This window comes from Stegostoma tigrinum, chromosome 4 (genome assembly GCF_030684315.1).
Source record: "Stegostoma tigrinum isolate sSteTig4 chromosome 4, sSteTig4.hap1, whole genome shotgun sequence".
Classification (NCBI taxonomy): Eukaryota; Metazoa; Chordata; class Chondrichthyes; order Orectolobiformes; family Stegostomatidae; genus Stegostoma; species Stegostoma tigrinum.
Genome location: NC_081357.1, coordinates 4,845,954 through 4,863,847, shown reverse-complemented (window position 1 = coordinate 4,863,847; position 17,894 = coordinate 4,845,954). Strand labels below are relative to the sequence as shown.

The 17,894-nt window shown below is 44.5% G+C and overlaps 1 protein-coding gene across 5 annotated transcripts in view; it reads right to left on the bottom strand.

Moving 5' to 3' along the window:
• tjap1 (tight junction associated protein 1 (peripheral)) overlaps window positions 1-17,894 on the bottom strand; it is a 127,634-nt gene that overhangs the window by 7,559 nt on the left and 102,181 nt on the right. For 3 of the 5 annotated variants that reach the window (XM_059645116.1, XM_059645117.1, XM_048530336.1), the window contains 5 exons: window positions 13,400-13,561; window positions 10,084-10,150; window positions 3,646-3,675; window positions 1,244-1,351; window positions 144-227 (listed from right to left, as the gene is read on the bottom strand). In XM_059645116.1, the coding sequence (XP_059501099.1) occupies window positions 144-227; window positions 1,244-1,351; window positions 3,646-3,675; window positions 10,084-10,150; window positions 13,400-13,561 (451 nt within the window). The remainder of the gene's footprint in view (window positions 1-143; window positions 228-1,243; window positions 1,352-3,645; window positions 3,676-10,083; window positions 10,151-13,399; window positions 13,562-17,894) is intronic. The other 2 variants (XM_059645118.1, XM_059645119.1) reach the window with 1 other exon arrangement.

The window sequence follows — 17,894 nt, the reverse complement described above, 5'->3', positions numbered from 1 at the left end:
AAGACAGTTTTAATTCCAAAGGTTATGATCTTGGCCAGTTGCACAGCAGCCGAGTGTCTAGATGTCAGCCACATCATGCCAAAGAAAGGCAGCTCAAAGCTCAGACTCCTTCAGAACAAGCAGGAGCTTCTCTCTGTACTTACATCTGCAAACTTGTGGTTCCTGAAATGAGATTTGTTGCACTTTAGCAACTGGACAGCAAGATTACAATCCTGGCGGTAACGCTCCTGTAGAGAGGAGAAAGTTCCATACAGTCAAGGTTTTGGTGAAGTAGTAATAAGTCTGCTAAAGGGGTGGGGTGGGGTCGGGGGGTGGTGTGGCACCCATGCAACAACCAGAAGAAATCTAACTCAGGTCATGTTTACAGGCCTAACAGTGGTTTATCTCTTACTCAGACATTTCAGAGGGCAGTTACAACTCATGCATGTAACCTGTTGGTCGGCACTGTAAGGATTCTACAATTTAACGAACAAATTGTTTGACTTTGCCATTTCAACTGCTTGCTTGTGATCCCACCGGGTAAACCTGGTATCAGAATGTTTGGGAGTGTTGCAGAGTCATTGTACATGTTGTAGAACACATCAATCAACCAGGCTTCTCAGATAACAGTTCCCAACTCTCAATCTCCAACATCTTCGAATTCAAGGAATATACAAACATGTCTTCCATCACGTTCCTCTCCAGGTCACACACATCCAAGCAGGCCTTTCAGCCCACTGTTCATTGGGGTCACTGGCTCCTTACCCCTGGGGCAGGAGGGGGGGGATCTCATTACCCTGGGTCAGGGAGGGGAGGGGAGGGCTCCTTACTCTGGGGCAGGGGTGGCTCCTTATCCCGGGGTGGGGCGGGGATGAGCTCTATACCCGTGGGTGGGGGGGCTCCTTACCCCGGGGTGGGGGAGGGTCATTATCCTGGGGCAGGGCGGGGTTCCTTACCCCGGGCCGGGGGGGGGGGGGCCTCCTTACCCCAGGGTGGGGGTGGGGGGGCTCCTTACCCTGGGGGCAGAGCGGCAGCAGTGACTGGCTGCCGACATCACTGCCTTCCCTGTACACATTCACTAATTCGATAGAAGGCAGAGAATTCTGGGACTTGGCCACAGTGAAAGTGAAGGCACAGCACTGGAGTTGAAAGTGACAATGTTGTTTTGGTTTTAATCTGGAAAGTCAAGTTTACATCATCACCTCTAAGTTCCCTTTGAAACTGAAAACAGAAATGGGGTGTTGCCCCTTTCCTCCGGGCTTACGTTTAACTCCTCCAGCTTGTTGACGGCAGTTTTTGAATCCAGCAGCTTGTTGGTCAGCTCCACAATCTCCCAGTCAAGGGTCTTCCTCTCCAGCTGTGCCTTTTTCACCTGGAAAAGCAGAACCTTTGTTCGATGAGGAAGGCAGAGCTACATGTGGAGTTTCTTCAAGCAAAGTGCAATGAGATCAGACTGCTAATGAAACGATGACAGCTGCACCCCACCAGAACAGCATAGTTGCTCAGGCACAAAGCGCACGGCAATTACGGGAGAACAGAAACAAAAAGGATTTGAGCTGAAAACACTCCTGCAGGAGTGTGGGGAGGAGTGGAGAGCTGATAGCATAAGGCCATAAGAAATAGAGGTAGCCCATTCAGTAGGATCTTGGCTGCTCTAATATTCCTCACTCCCATTTCCCTGCCTTCTCCCTGTAACCCTTAATTCTCTCACTGATCATCTAGCTCTAGTTCTACAGCAATGATGGTTGAGTTGTTAGCCGTAAGCAGATGCATTGCTTCCACACCAGACCTAGAAAGGTGGGTTTCAAGTGAAGCTTGAATCGTTAGTGAACAGGACAGTTCCTACAACATACTCTGCCATGCTCCTGGCTCATTCGTTCTGAATGCAATCAGAAGAAGTAAAACCATGAATTGGATTAACCCTTCCACCGACAGGGAGCCCAACAGTGAACAGGCATTCTCCTTTTCTACCTACGATCAATGGAGAAATCGTTTCCTCTACTGGGCAACAGTGGACATCAGACCTTCACAGAGTTGAACAGCCTGGCAGTTATGGTGTTGGGGGGCTCAGGGTCATAAACATCTCAAAAATAGAGTGGTGGGGAGAGGAGAGATAACATGAGGGGGTAGGGATGGACAGCACGGAGAGACTGTGAGAAGTGCATGAGTCAGGTTGGATCGGGTATAAAAAAGGGGTGTGAGTGGGAGGTTAGTGTGAGCAGTGAATGGGAGAGCAGGAAGGTGACTGTGAAGAGGGCGGTAAGTATGAGTGGTGGGAGGGGGGGTAGTGTGAGCAGGGAGTTGAGAATGAGTAGTATGAGTTTGAACAGGAAGATGAGCGTGAACAACATAATTAAGAGCATGGGGGGTCGAGGGCAAGCGGGGGCAGCATGGGTGACCGAGGTTGGGGGGGGGGGGGAAGAGGGCGAGCAGAGATGGCAAGGTCGAGCAGGGGAGAGGCAGCCATGGCAAGCGGGGGATGGACGGCCAGGGGAGGGGCGGCCGGGGCGAGCGGGGGGAGGGGCGGCCGGGGGGAGGGGCGGCCGGGGCGAGGGGGGGAGGGGCGGCCGGGGGGAGGGGCGGCGGGGGCGAGGGGCGGCGGGGGCGGCGGGGGCGAGCGGGGGGAGGACAGCCGGGGCAAGAGGGGGAGGGTCGGCAAGAGGGGGAAAAGGGAAATGGCAGGGGGGACGGGCAGAGAGCCAGCAGCAAGGGCAAGCAGATGTGTAGGCAGGTGCAAGATGGGTGAGGGCGAGTGGAGGGGTGGACAGGGAGTAAATGTAAGCAGGGTGCGTGTAAGTGGAGTGAGTATGAGATGGAAGGTGAGCGTGGGCAGGGAGATGAGCACGAGTGAGGGTGAAGGGTGGGGTGTGTGGGGCGTGTGAGGTGTGAGCTGGGAGGGGAGCACAGGCGCGATGGTGAGCGTGTGGGACTGGTCCAATGTCAGTTTGTTTGCTAAAACAATACTGGTTTAATACAGGTATCTGAGTCTAACATTAGCAACATGTTTGACATCACTGTATGAGACATCCCATGAACGCCTTTCCCAGCCCCTCCTGTGTTGTTAATTATGGCAATCAGTGCAATGTTCAGGCACAACGTGTAATTTCAGGGTGGGCCAACACTAACTTCTCTTCCTGCTTCACCCACAATTATTCTTTGTACTGTTATATATTTATCTCACCCTCATTTTGATACTTTGCTCCTGTCAGGAATATATGTTGTTTTAAATAGTTTTGCCTCACCCGCCACATGTCTACATTCCTGAGGAGGTTCCAGAGATTCAAACAGCCCCAGGGTCGCCATTTGCTTGAGGGTGAATGGGGAAGTAGCAATCTGCCCAGCTGAGGTGGCCAAGCTTAAATGCCCAGCATCGCTCACTGGGCAGATCAGGAACACAAGCCAGACAACTTCTGTCTGAGGCTGCGCGAGCATAAATTGAACGGGATCTGGAGCCTAGCTTTCTGTGGGTCAGGAGCCAGGGTTCAGCAAGACAGTGATACTCAGAATTAGAACCAGCTGTATCAATCAAAGATGGAAGGAATTAACTCTGAACACAATCAACAATATTCGTAATTTAAACTTATTCGAGACAGTTGGTATTCTGTGATGTCTGTCATTACTGGAAATAGCCACGAAGCCAGAAAATGGAGGAAAGAAAAACGCAACTGCATAGATCCAGCTTTGCCTGATAGAAGCCTGGTTCACACCACAAGCAGGAGTGGCAGCATGAGGAGAGAAAGAGAACAGACGTGAGTGAGGCAGCAATGACAAAGGACCCAATGCCAGTGACCCAGTGGTTGCATCTCTTTCACAGCAATCCATCCCAGCAGAGAAAACAGGGAGTGTGGTTACAACTGCACTGCTAACAGCAATTGTAATTGCAGCTACAATTCAAGGACAGCTTGTGCAATCTCTCAGTGTAAATTAACCCCAAGAGCCAAGTCAACATCTGACTTGCACTGTCTCCAACATCACTGACAACTTCCAGAGATGTGGCAGCTAAAACTGCACACAAACTCCAGGTGCGCTTTACCCACAGCTCAGCAACTAGATCATGACTGAGGCGTCTTGTATTCAGCTCGTCTGATATACAAAGGTTATGAAGTTATAAAGAAGTTGGGATAAATGAAGTACTCTTCTGCAGGTGATATCTCAAGTATCATGCAGTCTGCTGCTGTCTCAGTGGATTCTAGGAATAAGAGGTTTCTACAAAAAAAAAGCTATACATTTCAACAGGATTGTACTACTGAGTAAAACTACACACAGCACACAGTAACCAGCAGTAAATCAGTACTGGCTTACTACTGTGCTCCTGATCCCTAACCCCTCTGTAAAACTCGAATGGATTACTGTGTTTCTGACAGACATGCCTTCTCCCTATAACCCTTGATCTCCTCAGTAATCAAGCACCTATCTCCGCCTCTATCAATAATTCAGCCCCTATAGCCTTATGCAGTAATGAGCACCACATGTCAACCATCCTCGGGCTGAAAAGAAGTCCTCATCATCTCAGGACATTGAGCAAATTTGGGGAAAGAGACAATTTTTTAAGTAGCAATGGGTTGAAGGGTGATGGAAAGCGGACAGGAAAGTGGAGTTAAGGCTGAGATGAGATTAAATATGATTGTATTAAATGGTGGATTTGAATGCATTCCCCCAGAACGTTAGCCTGGGTCTGACACTGCCACTACATCATCACCTGTCTCGTGCGGTCATGGACTTCAATAAGACAGACATTGGCTGGAAAATGTGTGACAGAAATCTAATGGTGAGAAGTGTGAAAACATTTGTTTTGGATATAGAAATGAGGAAAGGCAACAGAAAATTATGGAGTATAATTCTAAAGGAGTGCAGAAATAAAGAGAATGGGTGCGGAGGATTTTTTAGATAATAAAATTTGGGTCAAGAGAAGGAAAATCCAATGGAGTTTTGAGCAAAGAACAATGAGGGAAAGAGTGGAGGGCAACTTCAGTGCAACCAGTCCATGCTGACCATGTTCCCAAACTAAACTAGCTCCTGGCCCAAATCCCTCTAATTCATGAACTTATCCAAACGTCTTTTAAATGTTGTAACTGTACCCACACACTCTGTGGGGGGAACAAATTGTTCCTCATAATCTGTTTGGACCCTGAAGACATGTGCACAGTTCTCAATGAGAACATTCATCAGTCCTCGCTACGGAAAAGGGCAACACAGGAATACAAAATGCTGCAGGAAATTTACATTGCAAGGGAGGCGAGCGGGTGGGTTTAGCGGCCTTAAAAGGCTGTGACGTGATCCACTGAGGGAGGCAAAGGAGGAGATATCAGGGGCCTGGCAGTCATTTTCAGATTCTCCCTAACCACGTTAGTACCAGAGCACTGCTAATGTTGTCCCATTATTTAAGAAAAAGGAACAATGGAGAAAGCATGAAATTACAGGCCAGTCAGTCCATTAGAAAGAATTTAAGGATATACCTACACTTAGAAAGACTCAGATTAATCAGGCCTAGTCAGGATGGATTTGCTATGCAAAGTTTGTGTTTGGCAAGTTTGATGAAGGTTTTTAAAGGGGTAACCAGGGATGTTCATGAAGGTTTGATGTAAAACCATTTGATGAGGTCTTGATTGACTTCAGCAATACTTTTGATAGTTTCATAAGCATTCTACCAGAAGGGATCCTAAGCACCCATGGGATCCGAGGCAAAGTGCTATGTTGTACCCCAAGAGGAGCTGCAAGGCAGGAGGCAGAGGGTGACAATAAAGAGATGTTTCTGTGACTCTACATCTGTTACCATTGGGGCTCATCAGCGCTTGGTGCTGGACCCTTGCTGTTTGTGGTGTGCATTAACGAACTGGGTCCGAATGTATTCAGTGGAGGTAGGATATTAGCTGGTTAGAGAACTGGCTCATGGGCAGGAAACAGTGAATGGGGATAAAGAATTCTTTTTCAGGTTGACAACCCGTGATCAGTTTGGTTTCACAGGGATCAGTGCTGGGAAACATCTGTCTACAATGAATATTAATGACTCAGAGGAAAGTCAATGTACTGCAGCTAAATTTGCAGATGACACAAAAATCGTTGATGAGGCAAGTTGTAAGACACATCCAAATAGTTTACAGAGAAATTGATAAGCCAAGAGGGCTAAAAAAGCCGGCAAACGGAGTATACTGTGTGAAAATGTAAAGTTGTTCATTTTGGAAAGGAGGATAAAAGAACAGAATATTATTTAATTGGAGAAATACTGCAGAATGCTGCAACACAAAGAGACTTCAGGATACTTGTGCACTAAACACAGAAAGCTAGCACACAGGTACAGCAGGTAATCAGGAAGGCTAATGGGATGTTGGGCCTTGTTTCAAGTGGGTTAGAGTCTAAGAGTAGGTAAGTTTTACTCCAACTGTAGAAGGTGCTGGTAAAACCACTTCTGGAATATAAACAGCAGTTCTGGTCCCTTATTTAAGGAAAGATAACATTTCACTGGAGGCAATTCAGAAATGCTTCACCAGAATGATCCAGTCAAGGGAATGGTTTATGAGCAAAAGTTGAACTGTTTGGAACTTTACTTACTGGGGTTTAGAAGAATGAGAGGTGACCTGAGGCAATATCAATGATCAGAGGGACCTTGTTGTGCATATCCACAGATCCCTGAAGTTAGCAGGGCAGTTAGGTAAAGTGGCAAAGAAGGCATTTTGATTACTTGCTCTCCTAAGTTAATGCATAAAATACAAGAAGAATCAGTTGTGCTGGAATTATATAAAAAGCTGTTAAGACAGCGAGTACCGCGTGCCATTTGGATCACCTTATTACAGGAAAAGTTCTGATTGCTCTAGAGAGGGAGCTGAGGAGATTTACCAGGATGTTGCTTGGGCTGGTGAGTCTGAGCTATGAGGAAAGATTGGATATAAGACTGGGGTTATTTTCGTTGGGGCAGTAAAAGTTGATCAGGGATCCGATAGTGGAGTATAAGGTAATGACCAGGTCTTTTTATTTCTGGTTGTTTTAAAATAAGTGTTTAAAAGGTTTGATGCATGTTTCAGAAAGCAAGTCACCTGACACCAATGGCCAGCGTCACTTACAGCTTTTTGAACAGATTGTAATTGAAGTGCTAATGATGAACAAGAGCGAAGAGGACGAGTACAAACGCAACCAGGCAGCAACAAGAAGTTGATTGGTCTATCATCTCGTGACCAAGTATCAATAGCAAAGATGATCTGCCTACCAACAGCCATGTGATTGGTTGTTGAATAACTGAGAGGCTTAGAGCTAGAAACAGGCTGCAGGGAAAGGATTTATCTCCACGAGCTCATCTCACAATTATCTACAATCAAAGCTCTCATTAAATCTGAAGAAAACCAGTTCATCATTCTTTCAGCAATTGCTGTAAGCTGAGACTTTTCACGTCCGGGGCATTTATGTGTCAGTGGTCCACTCTGCCTTTTGCAAACTACTGGAAGTATTCAGAAAACGGAAGCTAACTCAACAGAACCTACGACTACTGACCTGTCTTTCAGCTTCTCCCATCCTTCTGCTGTCTGTCTGGGTGCGTGTGTGTTTGGGAGGAGTTCATAAGGGGATTAGTGTTTAATTTGTTATTTAATATACTGACAGTCTATAACTGTTTACTTGGAGTTAGAGTCGAATTACTTGTAATAAATAGTAATTCTTATGAAACCTGATCCATGCTTTCTATCAATTAGCATCTGTGAATCAGATAAATTGGAGAATTTTGTGTACTTGCTTTGGTGATGACTCTGGGATAGCAGGGCTTGGTTTGCGGTGTGCTACCTCAGTGAGCCATGACAATAAATTATGAAGGCCAGAGAAATGGTGGAATGGAAAGCACTTTTCCATTAGTACTGTGGTCAATAACCAGGGGCAGAGATTGAAGTGAGGATGTAGAAAACTGACAGCAGAGGGTTGTAAGAGTTTGCAGCTTATTCCAGGAAAGGGTGATTTGAGTCAGAAACTCTCCCAACATTCAAGCAGTATTTAGATAGTCAACTGTATTGCCAAAACCTACAGGACTATGGGCCAAAAGCTGTAAAACATGTGGTTAGATCTTGGTTGACCAGAGCAGACATGAGAGATCAAATGGTCTTCCTTGTGCTGTAAATGTTTCAGAGAATGATGGTGTTTCCTGCCATATCATCCCAATGAGTCAGCGAGGAACAGGATAACTGATACTGGCTGCACTACTGAGCCACAGAAGATATGGGGAACCTTTACAAATCACTGCTTCAGCCTTACCTGCAGTATTCCAGCCAAATCTAGATAACATTGTGTTATTGTCATTATAAATAAGGCCCAGGTAAAGTTCTGGGGACCTGGGTTCAAATGTCACCATGGCAGATTGTGGAATTTGACTTCAATAAACAAATCTGGAATTAAAAGTCGAACTATGACCATGAAATTATTGTCAGAAAAACCTAATGACACGATACCCCTTAGGGAAGGAAATCTGCCATCCTCACCTGGTCTGGTCTACTTGCAACTCCAGACCCTCAACAATGTGGTTGACTCTTAACTGCCCTCTGAGGCAGTGGCCGGAGCAAATGGAAGGTTGGGGAAGCACTACTGTGAGTATGTGAATTAGAAAACTGCACAGTCTGTCAACTAGGAATGGGCCTAACCCATAACACCAACATCCCATCGATGAATGAGAAAACAAAAAATCTGGACATTACCCTTTTGGAGAAAGGGAAAAGGCATTTAAAAGGGTATAGAAAAAATTCCAGAGGTGAGGGACTTCAGTTAAAGGATTGACTGGAGAAAATCAGGTAGTTCCCTTTGAAGAGGAAATCTATTAGAGAGGTCCCGAGTGGATATGGGGAAACTGCTCCCACTGGGGAGGAGGCAGGGCCAAGAACCAGTGGTACAAATCAAAACATACTGGTACAAGGAGCAGCAGTGACATGAGGAATATGTACAGTTACCATCTAGAATGCACTACCTGAAAGTGGGCACATTCAACTCTGACTTTGAAAGAGAACTGACAAGGCGCATAAACAGAGACAAAAAAATTGCTTAGAGTTGTGGGGAAAGGCTCTGAACATGGAATAGTATGTTGCTAGGAAACTACAGTAAATGAGTCAAAGAAAAATGAAGGATATGCTAAAAGACTGGGATGAGGTCAGTAAAACGGGAAGAAATACACTGAACATAATGCTGGCACAGAATACTTAGACCAAATTTCCTGCTTCTGTGCTACACATTCAATATAACTTCTCAAACTGGACAAACATTGGAAGGGGACTAATTTGCCAAGTCATTGGAAAGGTTGGGATGACAAAACGGACAAATCTGTCAAAGAGCCAATACATTTGATGGGCCAAGTGGCCTCCTTCCATGCAGCAAAATTCTGTGATATTTTAGGATGTCCTGCTGCTGTGAAAGGCAGAGTTATAAAAGCAAGTCTCTTTTTATTCTTTAATCTGGTATCAGAGTATCATTAACACAGCTGGAGATCTGGGACATTACACATTCAATCTATTAAACAATGGAAAACCTGCACTCAACAAACTCAAAAAAATTCTCTGATACATTGTTCACATCAGCTTTTTTAACATTACCTCACACAAAGAATTCTGTCTGGGCAATGTAACAATGTAAACATAAGTACCAGTTAAATGGAAAACACTTAAGATATCAGACTGGCATTACACCACAAAACAATACCAATTAATTTACATGACAAAGACTGTCTGAATAACACTAGTGAATTATAACAGTATTGTACAATGCAGTACATTCCAAGTTACAATACAATGACACTCAAACACAATGGCACTATGGCACTCAAAACACTGTTGGTGCTGTGCCATCGCTGTTACGAAAATCAAAGACTGGTATCCGTACACAGAGTGAACTGCATTGACATAGTGGGGTAACAAGGTGTAGGGCTGAATGAACACAGCAGGCAAAGCAGCATCATAGGAACAAGAAAATTGACGTTTCGGGCCTAGACCCTTCTTCAGAAAATAAAGGGTCTAGGCCTGAAACATCAGCTTTCCTGCTCCTCTGATGCTGCTCGGCCTGCTGTGTTCATCCAGCTCCACACCTTGTTATCTCAGATTCTCCAGCATCTGCAGCTCCTACTATCTCTGCATTGACATAGTTACTCACCAGGGCATGCAACTTGTCCTCCAGCTCCTGGTTAGTTCGTTGTGATGCAGAGTAACTGTTCTGCAATCTACGTGGGCAGAAGAAAGAATTCGCATCAGATTTTACAGTGGATCACTGACATACAGATTCCATGTCTAGAATCCAGCATCCCGGAGATCAGGGCGATGAAGAGCTTGGAATTCCTATCAGTTAACAAGCAGCTGAGTGGTTGGAGCAAGTGGATGGTTGGGAAAGCACTGCAGTGGATTGATCTTTGAGTATGTGAACTAGAAAATCACAGTGTGTTGGGAAAAAGATTCGGGAGTTCAGTGCTCAAATGTTAAGCAGTTCAGGGATACGAAAACTGAAGGCTTTGGCGAAGTGCTGCAGGGAGAGGCATGACGGACAGCTTTGGAGGACAGCCAGAAAAGATAACTGGGAATCACTATCTTTATATGTTCTGCAGTGAACATAAAGGAGGATATCAGATGGACAGTTCAGGGAAATATACCATTGACAGACAAAAATACTCCAGAATGGAAACTGACTTGATAGCTCTCACAAGGATCAGCATGCAAATTTCTAAATATCCTTTCACAAGACATAGTGATCGCAGGTTGGGCCAGCATAACTTGTCCATCCTTAATCGCCCTGGGAAAGGTGTGGCGAGCTGCTTTCTTGAACCATACGCTGTAGATAAAGCAACAAAGCTGCTGGGAAGGAAATTCTATGATTTTGACCCAGTGGCAGTAAAGGAACAACAATATATTTTCAAGTTAGGATGGCGAGTGGCTTGGAGGGGAAATTGTATGCGTTGGCGTTCCCACGTATCTGCTGCCCCTAGTCCTTCAAGATGGAAGTGGTCACGGGTTTGGAAAGTGCTGTCTAAACAGTGTTGCAGCGCATCTTTTAGACAGTACACACTGACGCTAATGCGAATCAAAGGGAGAGGGACTGGATGTTTGTGGCTGGTTTATTCTGGATGGTGTCAAGCTTCCTTAGTGTTGTTGTAGCTGCACCCATTCAGGAAATGGGAGTACTCCATCATACACCCAGACATGGTGAACAGGCTTTGGGGAGTCAGGAGGGGAACCACTGATCCATAATCCCTGATCTGCTCCCACAGCCACTGTATTTATAGAGCTGGTACAAGTTCAGTTTGCGGTCAATGGTAACACACAGAATGTTGACCGTGGGGGTATTTGGTGACGGTAATATCACTGAATATCAAGGGGTGATGGTTAGATAGCATTTTGTTGCAAGCAGTCATTGCTTGCCATTTGCAAGGTACGTTAGGCTGACAAATGGCAAGTAAAGCTAGATACTGCTCAGGTCTTGCTGTATTTGGATATGCACTGCTTCAGACCCTCAGGAGTCATGCATAGTGCTGGACATTGTGCAATCATCCAAGAACACCCCCACTTCTGACCGTATGATAGAGGGAAAGCCATTTATGAAACATCCTGAGAAACTCCTGTAGTGATGTCCTGGAGCTGAGATAGCTGAGCTCTAAAAACAACAACGATCTTGCTATGTACCAGGTATGGTCCCAGTTAGGGAACATGAATTTGGAGCACTAGGGAATCCACTAAAAGCAAGGTTTCCACCCACCCTTATCATGTTGAGAGGAATAATTTAGTTTGGACACAGCATTGTCAGAAAGGGTGGCCAGGAAATAGAGTGGGGCTCACTGAGTTGGGAGAAAAGCTTGACTAACTTGGCATTTTGAACAAAACAGGCAAAATACTGATGACTCCGGAAATCAGAGATAAAAGCAGAAAATGCTGGTAGACAGAGTGGTTAAGAAGGTGTCCAGCACGCTTGCCTTCACTGCTCAGAACTATGAGTGTAGAAGTTGTGATGTCATATTGAGGCTGTACGGGATGTTGGTGAGGTCACTTCTGAAGTACTATGTCCAGTTCTGGTCACTCTATTAGAAAGATAATATTAAATTGGAGAGGGTTCAGAAAAGATTTACCAGGATGTGGCCAGGAATGTAGGTCTTTAGCTATAAGGAGGGGCCAGGACATTTTTCACTGGACTGTAGGAGGTTGAGGGGTGACATGATGGAGGTTTATAAACTCACAAGGAGCACAGATAAGGTGAATAGCAAAGGTCTTTTCCTTAGGATCAGGAAGATCAAAACTCGGGGACATATTTTTGAAGTGAGAAGATAAAGATTTTAAAGGGACCTGACGGGCAACTTTTTCACACAAAGGATGGCTACATGTGGAATGAACGACTAGAGAATGTATCAGATGCAGGTGCAGTTACAATATTTAAAAGACATTTGGACAGGAAAGTTTTAGAGGGATATGGGGTAAACACAGGCAAATGGGACTTGTTTAGTTTGGGAACATGGTCGGCATGGATGAGTTGGACTGAAGGGTCTGTTTACGTGCTGTATGACTCTTATGGCACCAACCAGCAGAAGTTTTTCCCAAGATTCAGATTGACACAGTTTTGCTTGGGTTCTTGATTCCACATTGTGAAATGTAGCCTCAGTCTCAAAGGAAATCACTTTCACCGCACCTCTGGAATCCAATTCTCTGCCCACATTTGAATCAGGACTATAATCAAGATTAGGAGCTGAGTGAACTGCCCTGGCAGAGCCCAAACTGAATGTCTGAACTAAGTTATTGCTGAACAAGTGTTGCTTTATGCTGCTGCTAATAACTCCCTCCATTTGCTTCAGATTAATGTTTATCGAGCTGGAGGAGTTCACAGAACTATGATGCAGTCAACCTGAAATGACAGAGTTTTCCAGTATTTTGGTTCTGTTTAATTTTCTAATGTGGGGATTAGTATTAGAGCCTTTTTCTGAGATGGCTGCACTCATTAATAAATGAGTGAACTCAAATGGAAGATGGAAATATTAAAATCTCCCATAAAAATCTTAGAAATAATATAGCTAAAAAATAAACTAATTATGTTTTCCATCTGAAACAGTACATCTGAGGACGAATTCCCATCAAGATTGCAGGTGGGTGCTGTTATATAGGATGACAAAAATATACTGCAAAATACTGAGTGAAGCTGCAGCAAACATTTGTTTAATTCCTAACAAACTGGATCATCCGTATACCCAGCCTGATCTTGTTAGTGGAGCTCCACCAAAAAATCTAACCACCTTTTATTACTCTCAACTCTGCAATACTCATGCACACCCATGAATCTAATATTAAGCAAGTAGCACATTGCTCAAAAGCAGAAGTTTGAACAATAGATAATCACACTGAAATAGCTTAATAATGTGTTTGATTCTAGGTCCGTACAGAGCAATGAGTGAAAGGTTTTACAAAGACATTGCGGAACACCACCATATGAAGCGGCTGACCTGCGGAATTTGTCCTTCAGTTTGTCCATTTCTTCTCTGGCATGGCTGAGCTCTGCTTCAAGGTACTGGCGGCTGGATTCAAAATCCCTTTCCATAATCTCCAACTTGTTTGTGCTGAGAGTCAGCTTTTCGCGCAGATCCTGATTCTGCTGCTGCAATTGTCTATTTTTAAACAAAGATTAAAGAGCATTTAAGGGATTTGTTTGAAAATATTCATGGCATCCACAAATCGCATTGCTTCTCAGGATACAGCAGAACACTGTTCATTTGAGAGGAGAGCAAGTGGGCAGTTTGATGGATAAGGAAGCTAGGACAACCTGAAATATGATGCAGGTTCAAAGTCAATTAGTCAGAGGGAAGATTGGGATTTTTGGAAGAAGGAAATGGGATGAGAGAAACAGAAGGACAGAAGCAATTTCAATACATGACCAAGGCTCACATGAGCTGCAAGTTGCACTTATACACAGCGAAGCAAACCAAATTCACCACTACTTTATAATTACCGCATTGATCACTGGAGATCATGTGGGATAGAAATCATTATTCAAATTCCATATAATCACAGAATCATGCTGTGCAGAAAACGATCCCTCATTCCAACTAGTCCATGCTGACCAAGTTCCCAAACTAAACTAGACCAAAATGCCTGTTCTGAGGAAAGGTCACCAGACCTTAAACGCTAACTGTATTTTTTCCTTCACAGATGCTGCCAGACCTGCTGAGCTTTTCCAACAACTTTGTTTTTGTTCCAAACTGCCCGAGTTTGGTCCATATCTCTCCAAACGTTTCCTATTCATGTACTTATCCAAATGTCTTCTAGACATTGTACCTGAATCCTCCATTTCCTCTGGCAGTTCATTCCATACACGACACACCTGGTGTAAAGAAGTTGCTCCTCACGTCCTTTATAAATCTTTCTCTTCTCACTTTAAAAATATTCCCCCTAGTTTTGAACTCCCCTACCTTTGGGAAAACACGTTTGCTATTCAGCTTATTTAATGCCCCTCATGATTTTATTAATGTCTATAAGGTCATCCCTCAACCTCCAAAACTCCAATAAAAAAAAGTCCCAGCCTATTTTTTTTTACTGAAACTTTTCATTGCTGGCAATGTCCTGGTAAATCTTTTGTGAACCCTCTCCAGTTTAATAATATCATTCATACAGGAGGGCGACCAAAACTATACACAGAACTCCAAAACTGGCCTCATAACTTCTTCTACAACCTCAACATGACATCCCAACTATCATACACAAAGGTCTAAGCAATGAAGGCAAGCATGCTAAACAACTTCTTAGCCACACTGTCTACCTCTGACACAACCTTCAAAGAATTATGTATCCAAACGCCTAGGTCTCTCTGTTCCACAACACTTCCCAGGACCCTACTATTAACTATCGAAATGCTACTGCTTCTTTGTATGACCAAAATGCAATACCTTGAATTTATTCACATTAAACTCCATCTGCCACTCCTCAGCCCATCGACCCAATATCAAGATAGCTTTGTAATCTTAGATGACCTCCTTCACTGTCCACTGTACCACCAATTTTGGTTTTGTTCACGAACTTACAAAACATGCGTCCTATGTTCTCATCCAAATAATTTATATAAATGACAAACAAAAGTGGACCCCGTCCGAATCCCTGTGGAACACTGCTGCTCAAAGGCATCCAGCCCAAAAAAGTCAACCCTCCACCATGACCCTGTGTCTCCTACTGTATCCAACTGGCAAGTTCATTCTGGCTCGCATGTAACCTAACTTTACTGATTTGTTTACAATGTGAACGTTATCAAAGAAATATGAAAAAATACAAACCACGAGGCACATTTATTTTTAGGGTAAATAAATAACAATCTAAACACAGTAAAATATTTAAAGCTCAACAATGCAATCAGGCCAACAGCAGTTAAAACAATGTGTAAAATGTTTTCTTCACCTGGATGAGTTTCAGATTCAACTCAATTCACAAAAAATCAGATTTCCAGCCAGAGCAAAAAACAAGACAGACAGAATTGAAAACAGAAATTATAGCTCAGCTTCTATAGAACCTTGAAGAGACCACACTTAAGACACTGAAGCATTGCAATTTTGAGATTGTTGGAAAGCTATTCAGGAACTACAGGCGCTGCAAAAAAAAGCAGCTGCCAAGATGGTAACGGAACTGAGGGACATAATCTTCAGATTAGGAGGCACAATTTTAGGGTGAGAGGAGAGAGATTTTAAAAAAAAGTCCAGAGACTTTTTTTTAAACACACAGGGTAATTCCCATGTGGAATGAACTTCCCAATGAAGTGGTAGATATGGGTACAATTACAATGTTCAGAAGATATTTGGATGGATATGGGCCCGGAGCAGGCTGGTGGTACTAGTTTAGTTTGGGATTATGTTCAGCATGGACTGATTGGATTGAGGGGTTTGTTTCTGTGTTGTGTAACTCTATGAATGTTATAACCAGCCCCAGCTGCTCTGGCTCCCCACACGATTCCAAAATACATTCTGCAAAAGATTCAACCCAACAACAAAAAGCTCAGATTCTGGGAGGATTCACCCACCCTTGTTTCACAGATGACTGGACCATGGGGGTACTTTTCCTGTCTTCATAACACCATCTTTGCAAAGCCAAATATCTCATATCATCTACATATGAATGTGTGTATGTGTATTTAAAGATATTTAGTTTAAGTTGGTGTAGCAGTACATAATTGTTTATTTTGCCACTTGTTAATAACAAAGTTTTCACATAATACGTTACTTAATGTGTTTATTGAGGAAACCTAATGGATCTGTTTTGACCGAGACAACAGTGAAACAATTTAATCATCTTGGTGGTTCATCTGAATACTGACTTTGTTGGAAGTCTCACTGAGGTGTCGTGGCCAGTGCAGTCCTCCTGCCTGAGTTGCAATAACCCTCACATTTAAATTGTTATTTTTATCAGGCAACTCAAGGCACGTCATATTGATAAACGACTCAGAGATAACCAGAACTCCAGATGCTGGAGTCAGAAACAACTCAGGCTGTGCCAGGTCAGGGAGGTGGGGATGAGAGGGAAAGTTGGACATTGGGTGAGGTTGGGGGTGGAGAGATTTAAAAACTGGTGAATTCCATGTTTAGGCCAACAGGCTGTAGGCTCCGGTGGCAGAATGTGAGGTGTTGTTCTGAGCACCAAAACATCTCTCAGACTAACCATAACCTCATCACCTCAGATGACCTCCCACCCAGAGCCTCCAACTTCATCATTCCACAACCCCACACCACCCGCTTCCATCTCCTTCCCTAAATCCACAAACCTGACTGCCCCAGCCAACTCATTGTCTCTGCCTGCTCCTGCCCCACTGAACTCACCTCTGCTCACCTTGACCATCTTTTGCCCCCAGCCTGGTCCAGGGGCTCCCCACCTACATCCCGGACACCATCCACATCCTTCAAGACTTCCAATTCCCTGGCCCCCAACTCCTCATCCTCACTATGGACATTCAATCTCTGTACACTTGTAATCCCCATGCAGATGGCCTAAAAGCCCTCCCCTTCTTCCTGTCCCACAAACCTGACCAGTCCCCATCCAGTGACACCCTCATCTGCTTCACAGAACTTGTCGTTACCCTGAATTGCTTCGTCTTTAACTCCTCCCACTTCGTACAGACTAAGGGAGTGGCCATGGCCCAAAGCTATGCCCGCCACTTCATAGGAGATGTTGAACAGTCCCTTTTCTGCTGTTATGCTGGTACTGCTCCCACGAGGAGCCTGAACAGTTCCATCAACTTTACCAACACCTTTGACCCAAACCTCAAATTCACCTGGACCATGTCCCATCTCCATTTCTGGTGGCTGCCTCAAAACCAACATTTATTTCAAGTCCACCAACTCCCACATCTACCCGGGCTACACCTCTTGTCACCCACTTTCCTGCAAGAATGCGATCCTCTACTCCCAATTCCTCCATTGCCACCACTGGGGGGTTCACTCCCAAACATCCCAGATGTCCTCTTAATTCATGGACCATGACGTCCCATCTCTGGTGATCAAATATGCCCTCAACTGCATCTCTTGCTTTTCCCACACTTCTGCCCTCACAGCCCCTTTCACCCAACAAAAACAAAGACATAATTGCCCTTGTTCTCATGCATCACCCCAACTTCTGCATCCAGCGTATCATTCTCCGCCAACTACAATCTGACACCAAAACCAAAGAGATATTTCATCTCCCACCTCGATCTGCCTTTCATGGGGACCTTGCTCTCCACCAGTCCCTCATCCGTTCCACACTCCCCAATAGCCCCAACACCCTGGCAACTTTCCCAGCATCCACAAGAGATGCTACACCTGCCCCTACACCTACCCCCATCACCTCCATCCAAGGCCCAAAACAAACCTTTCATATCGGACAGGGCTGAGAGGGAGGCAATTCTGGGAATTTGACTGAAGTCCATTTTGATTGCGTAACTACATGGTTGATACTTCTGCGCTTAGCAAATTATTCAAAGGTGGAAGC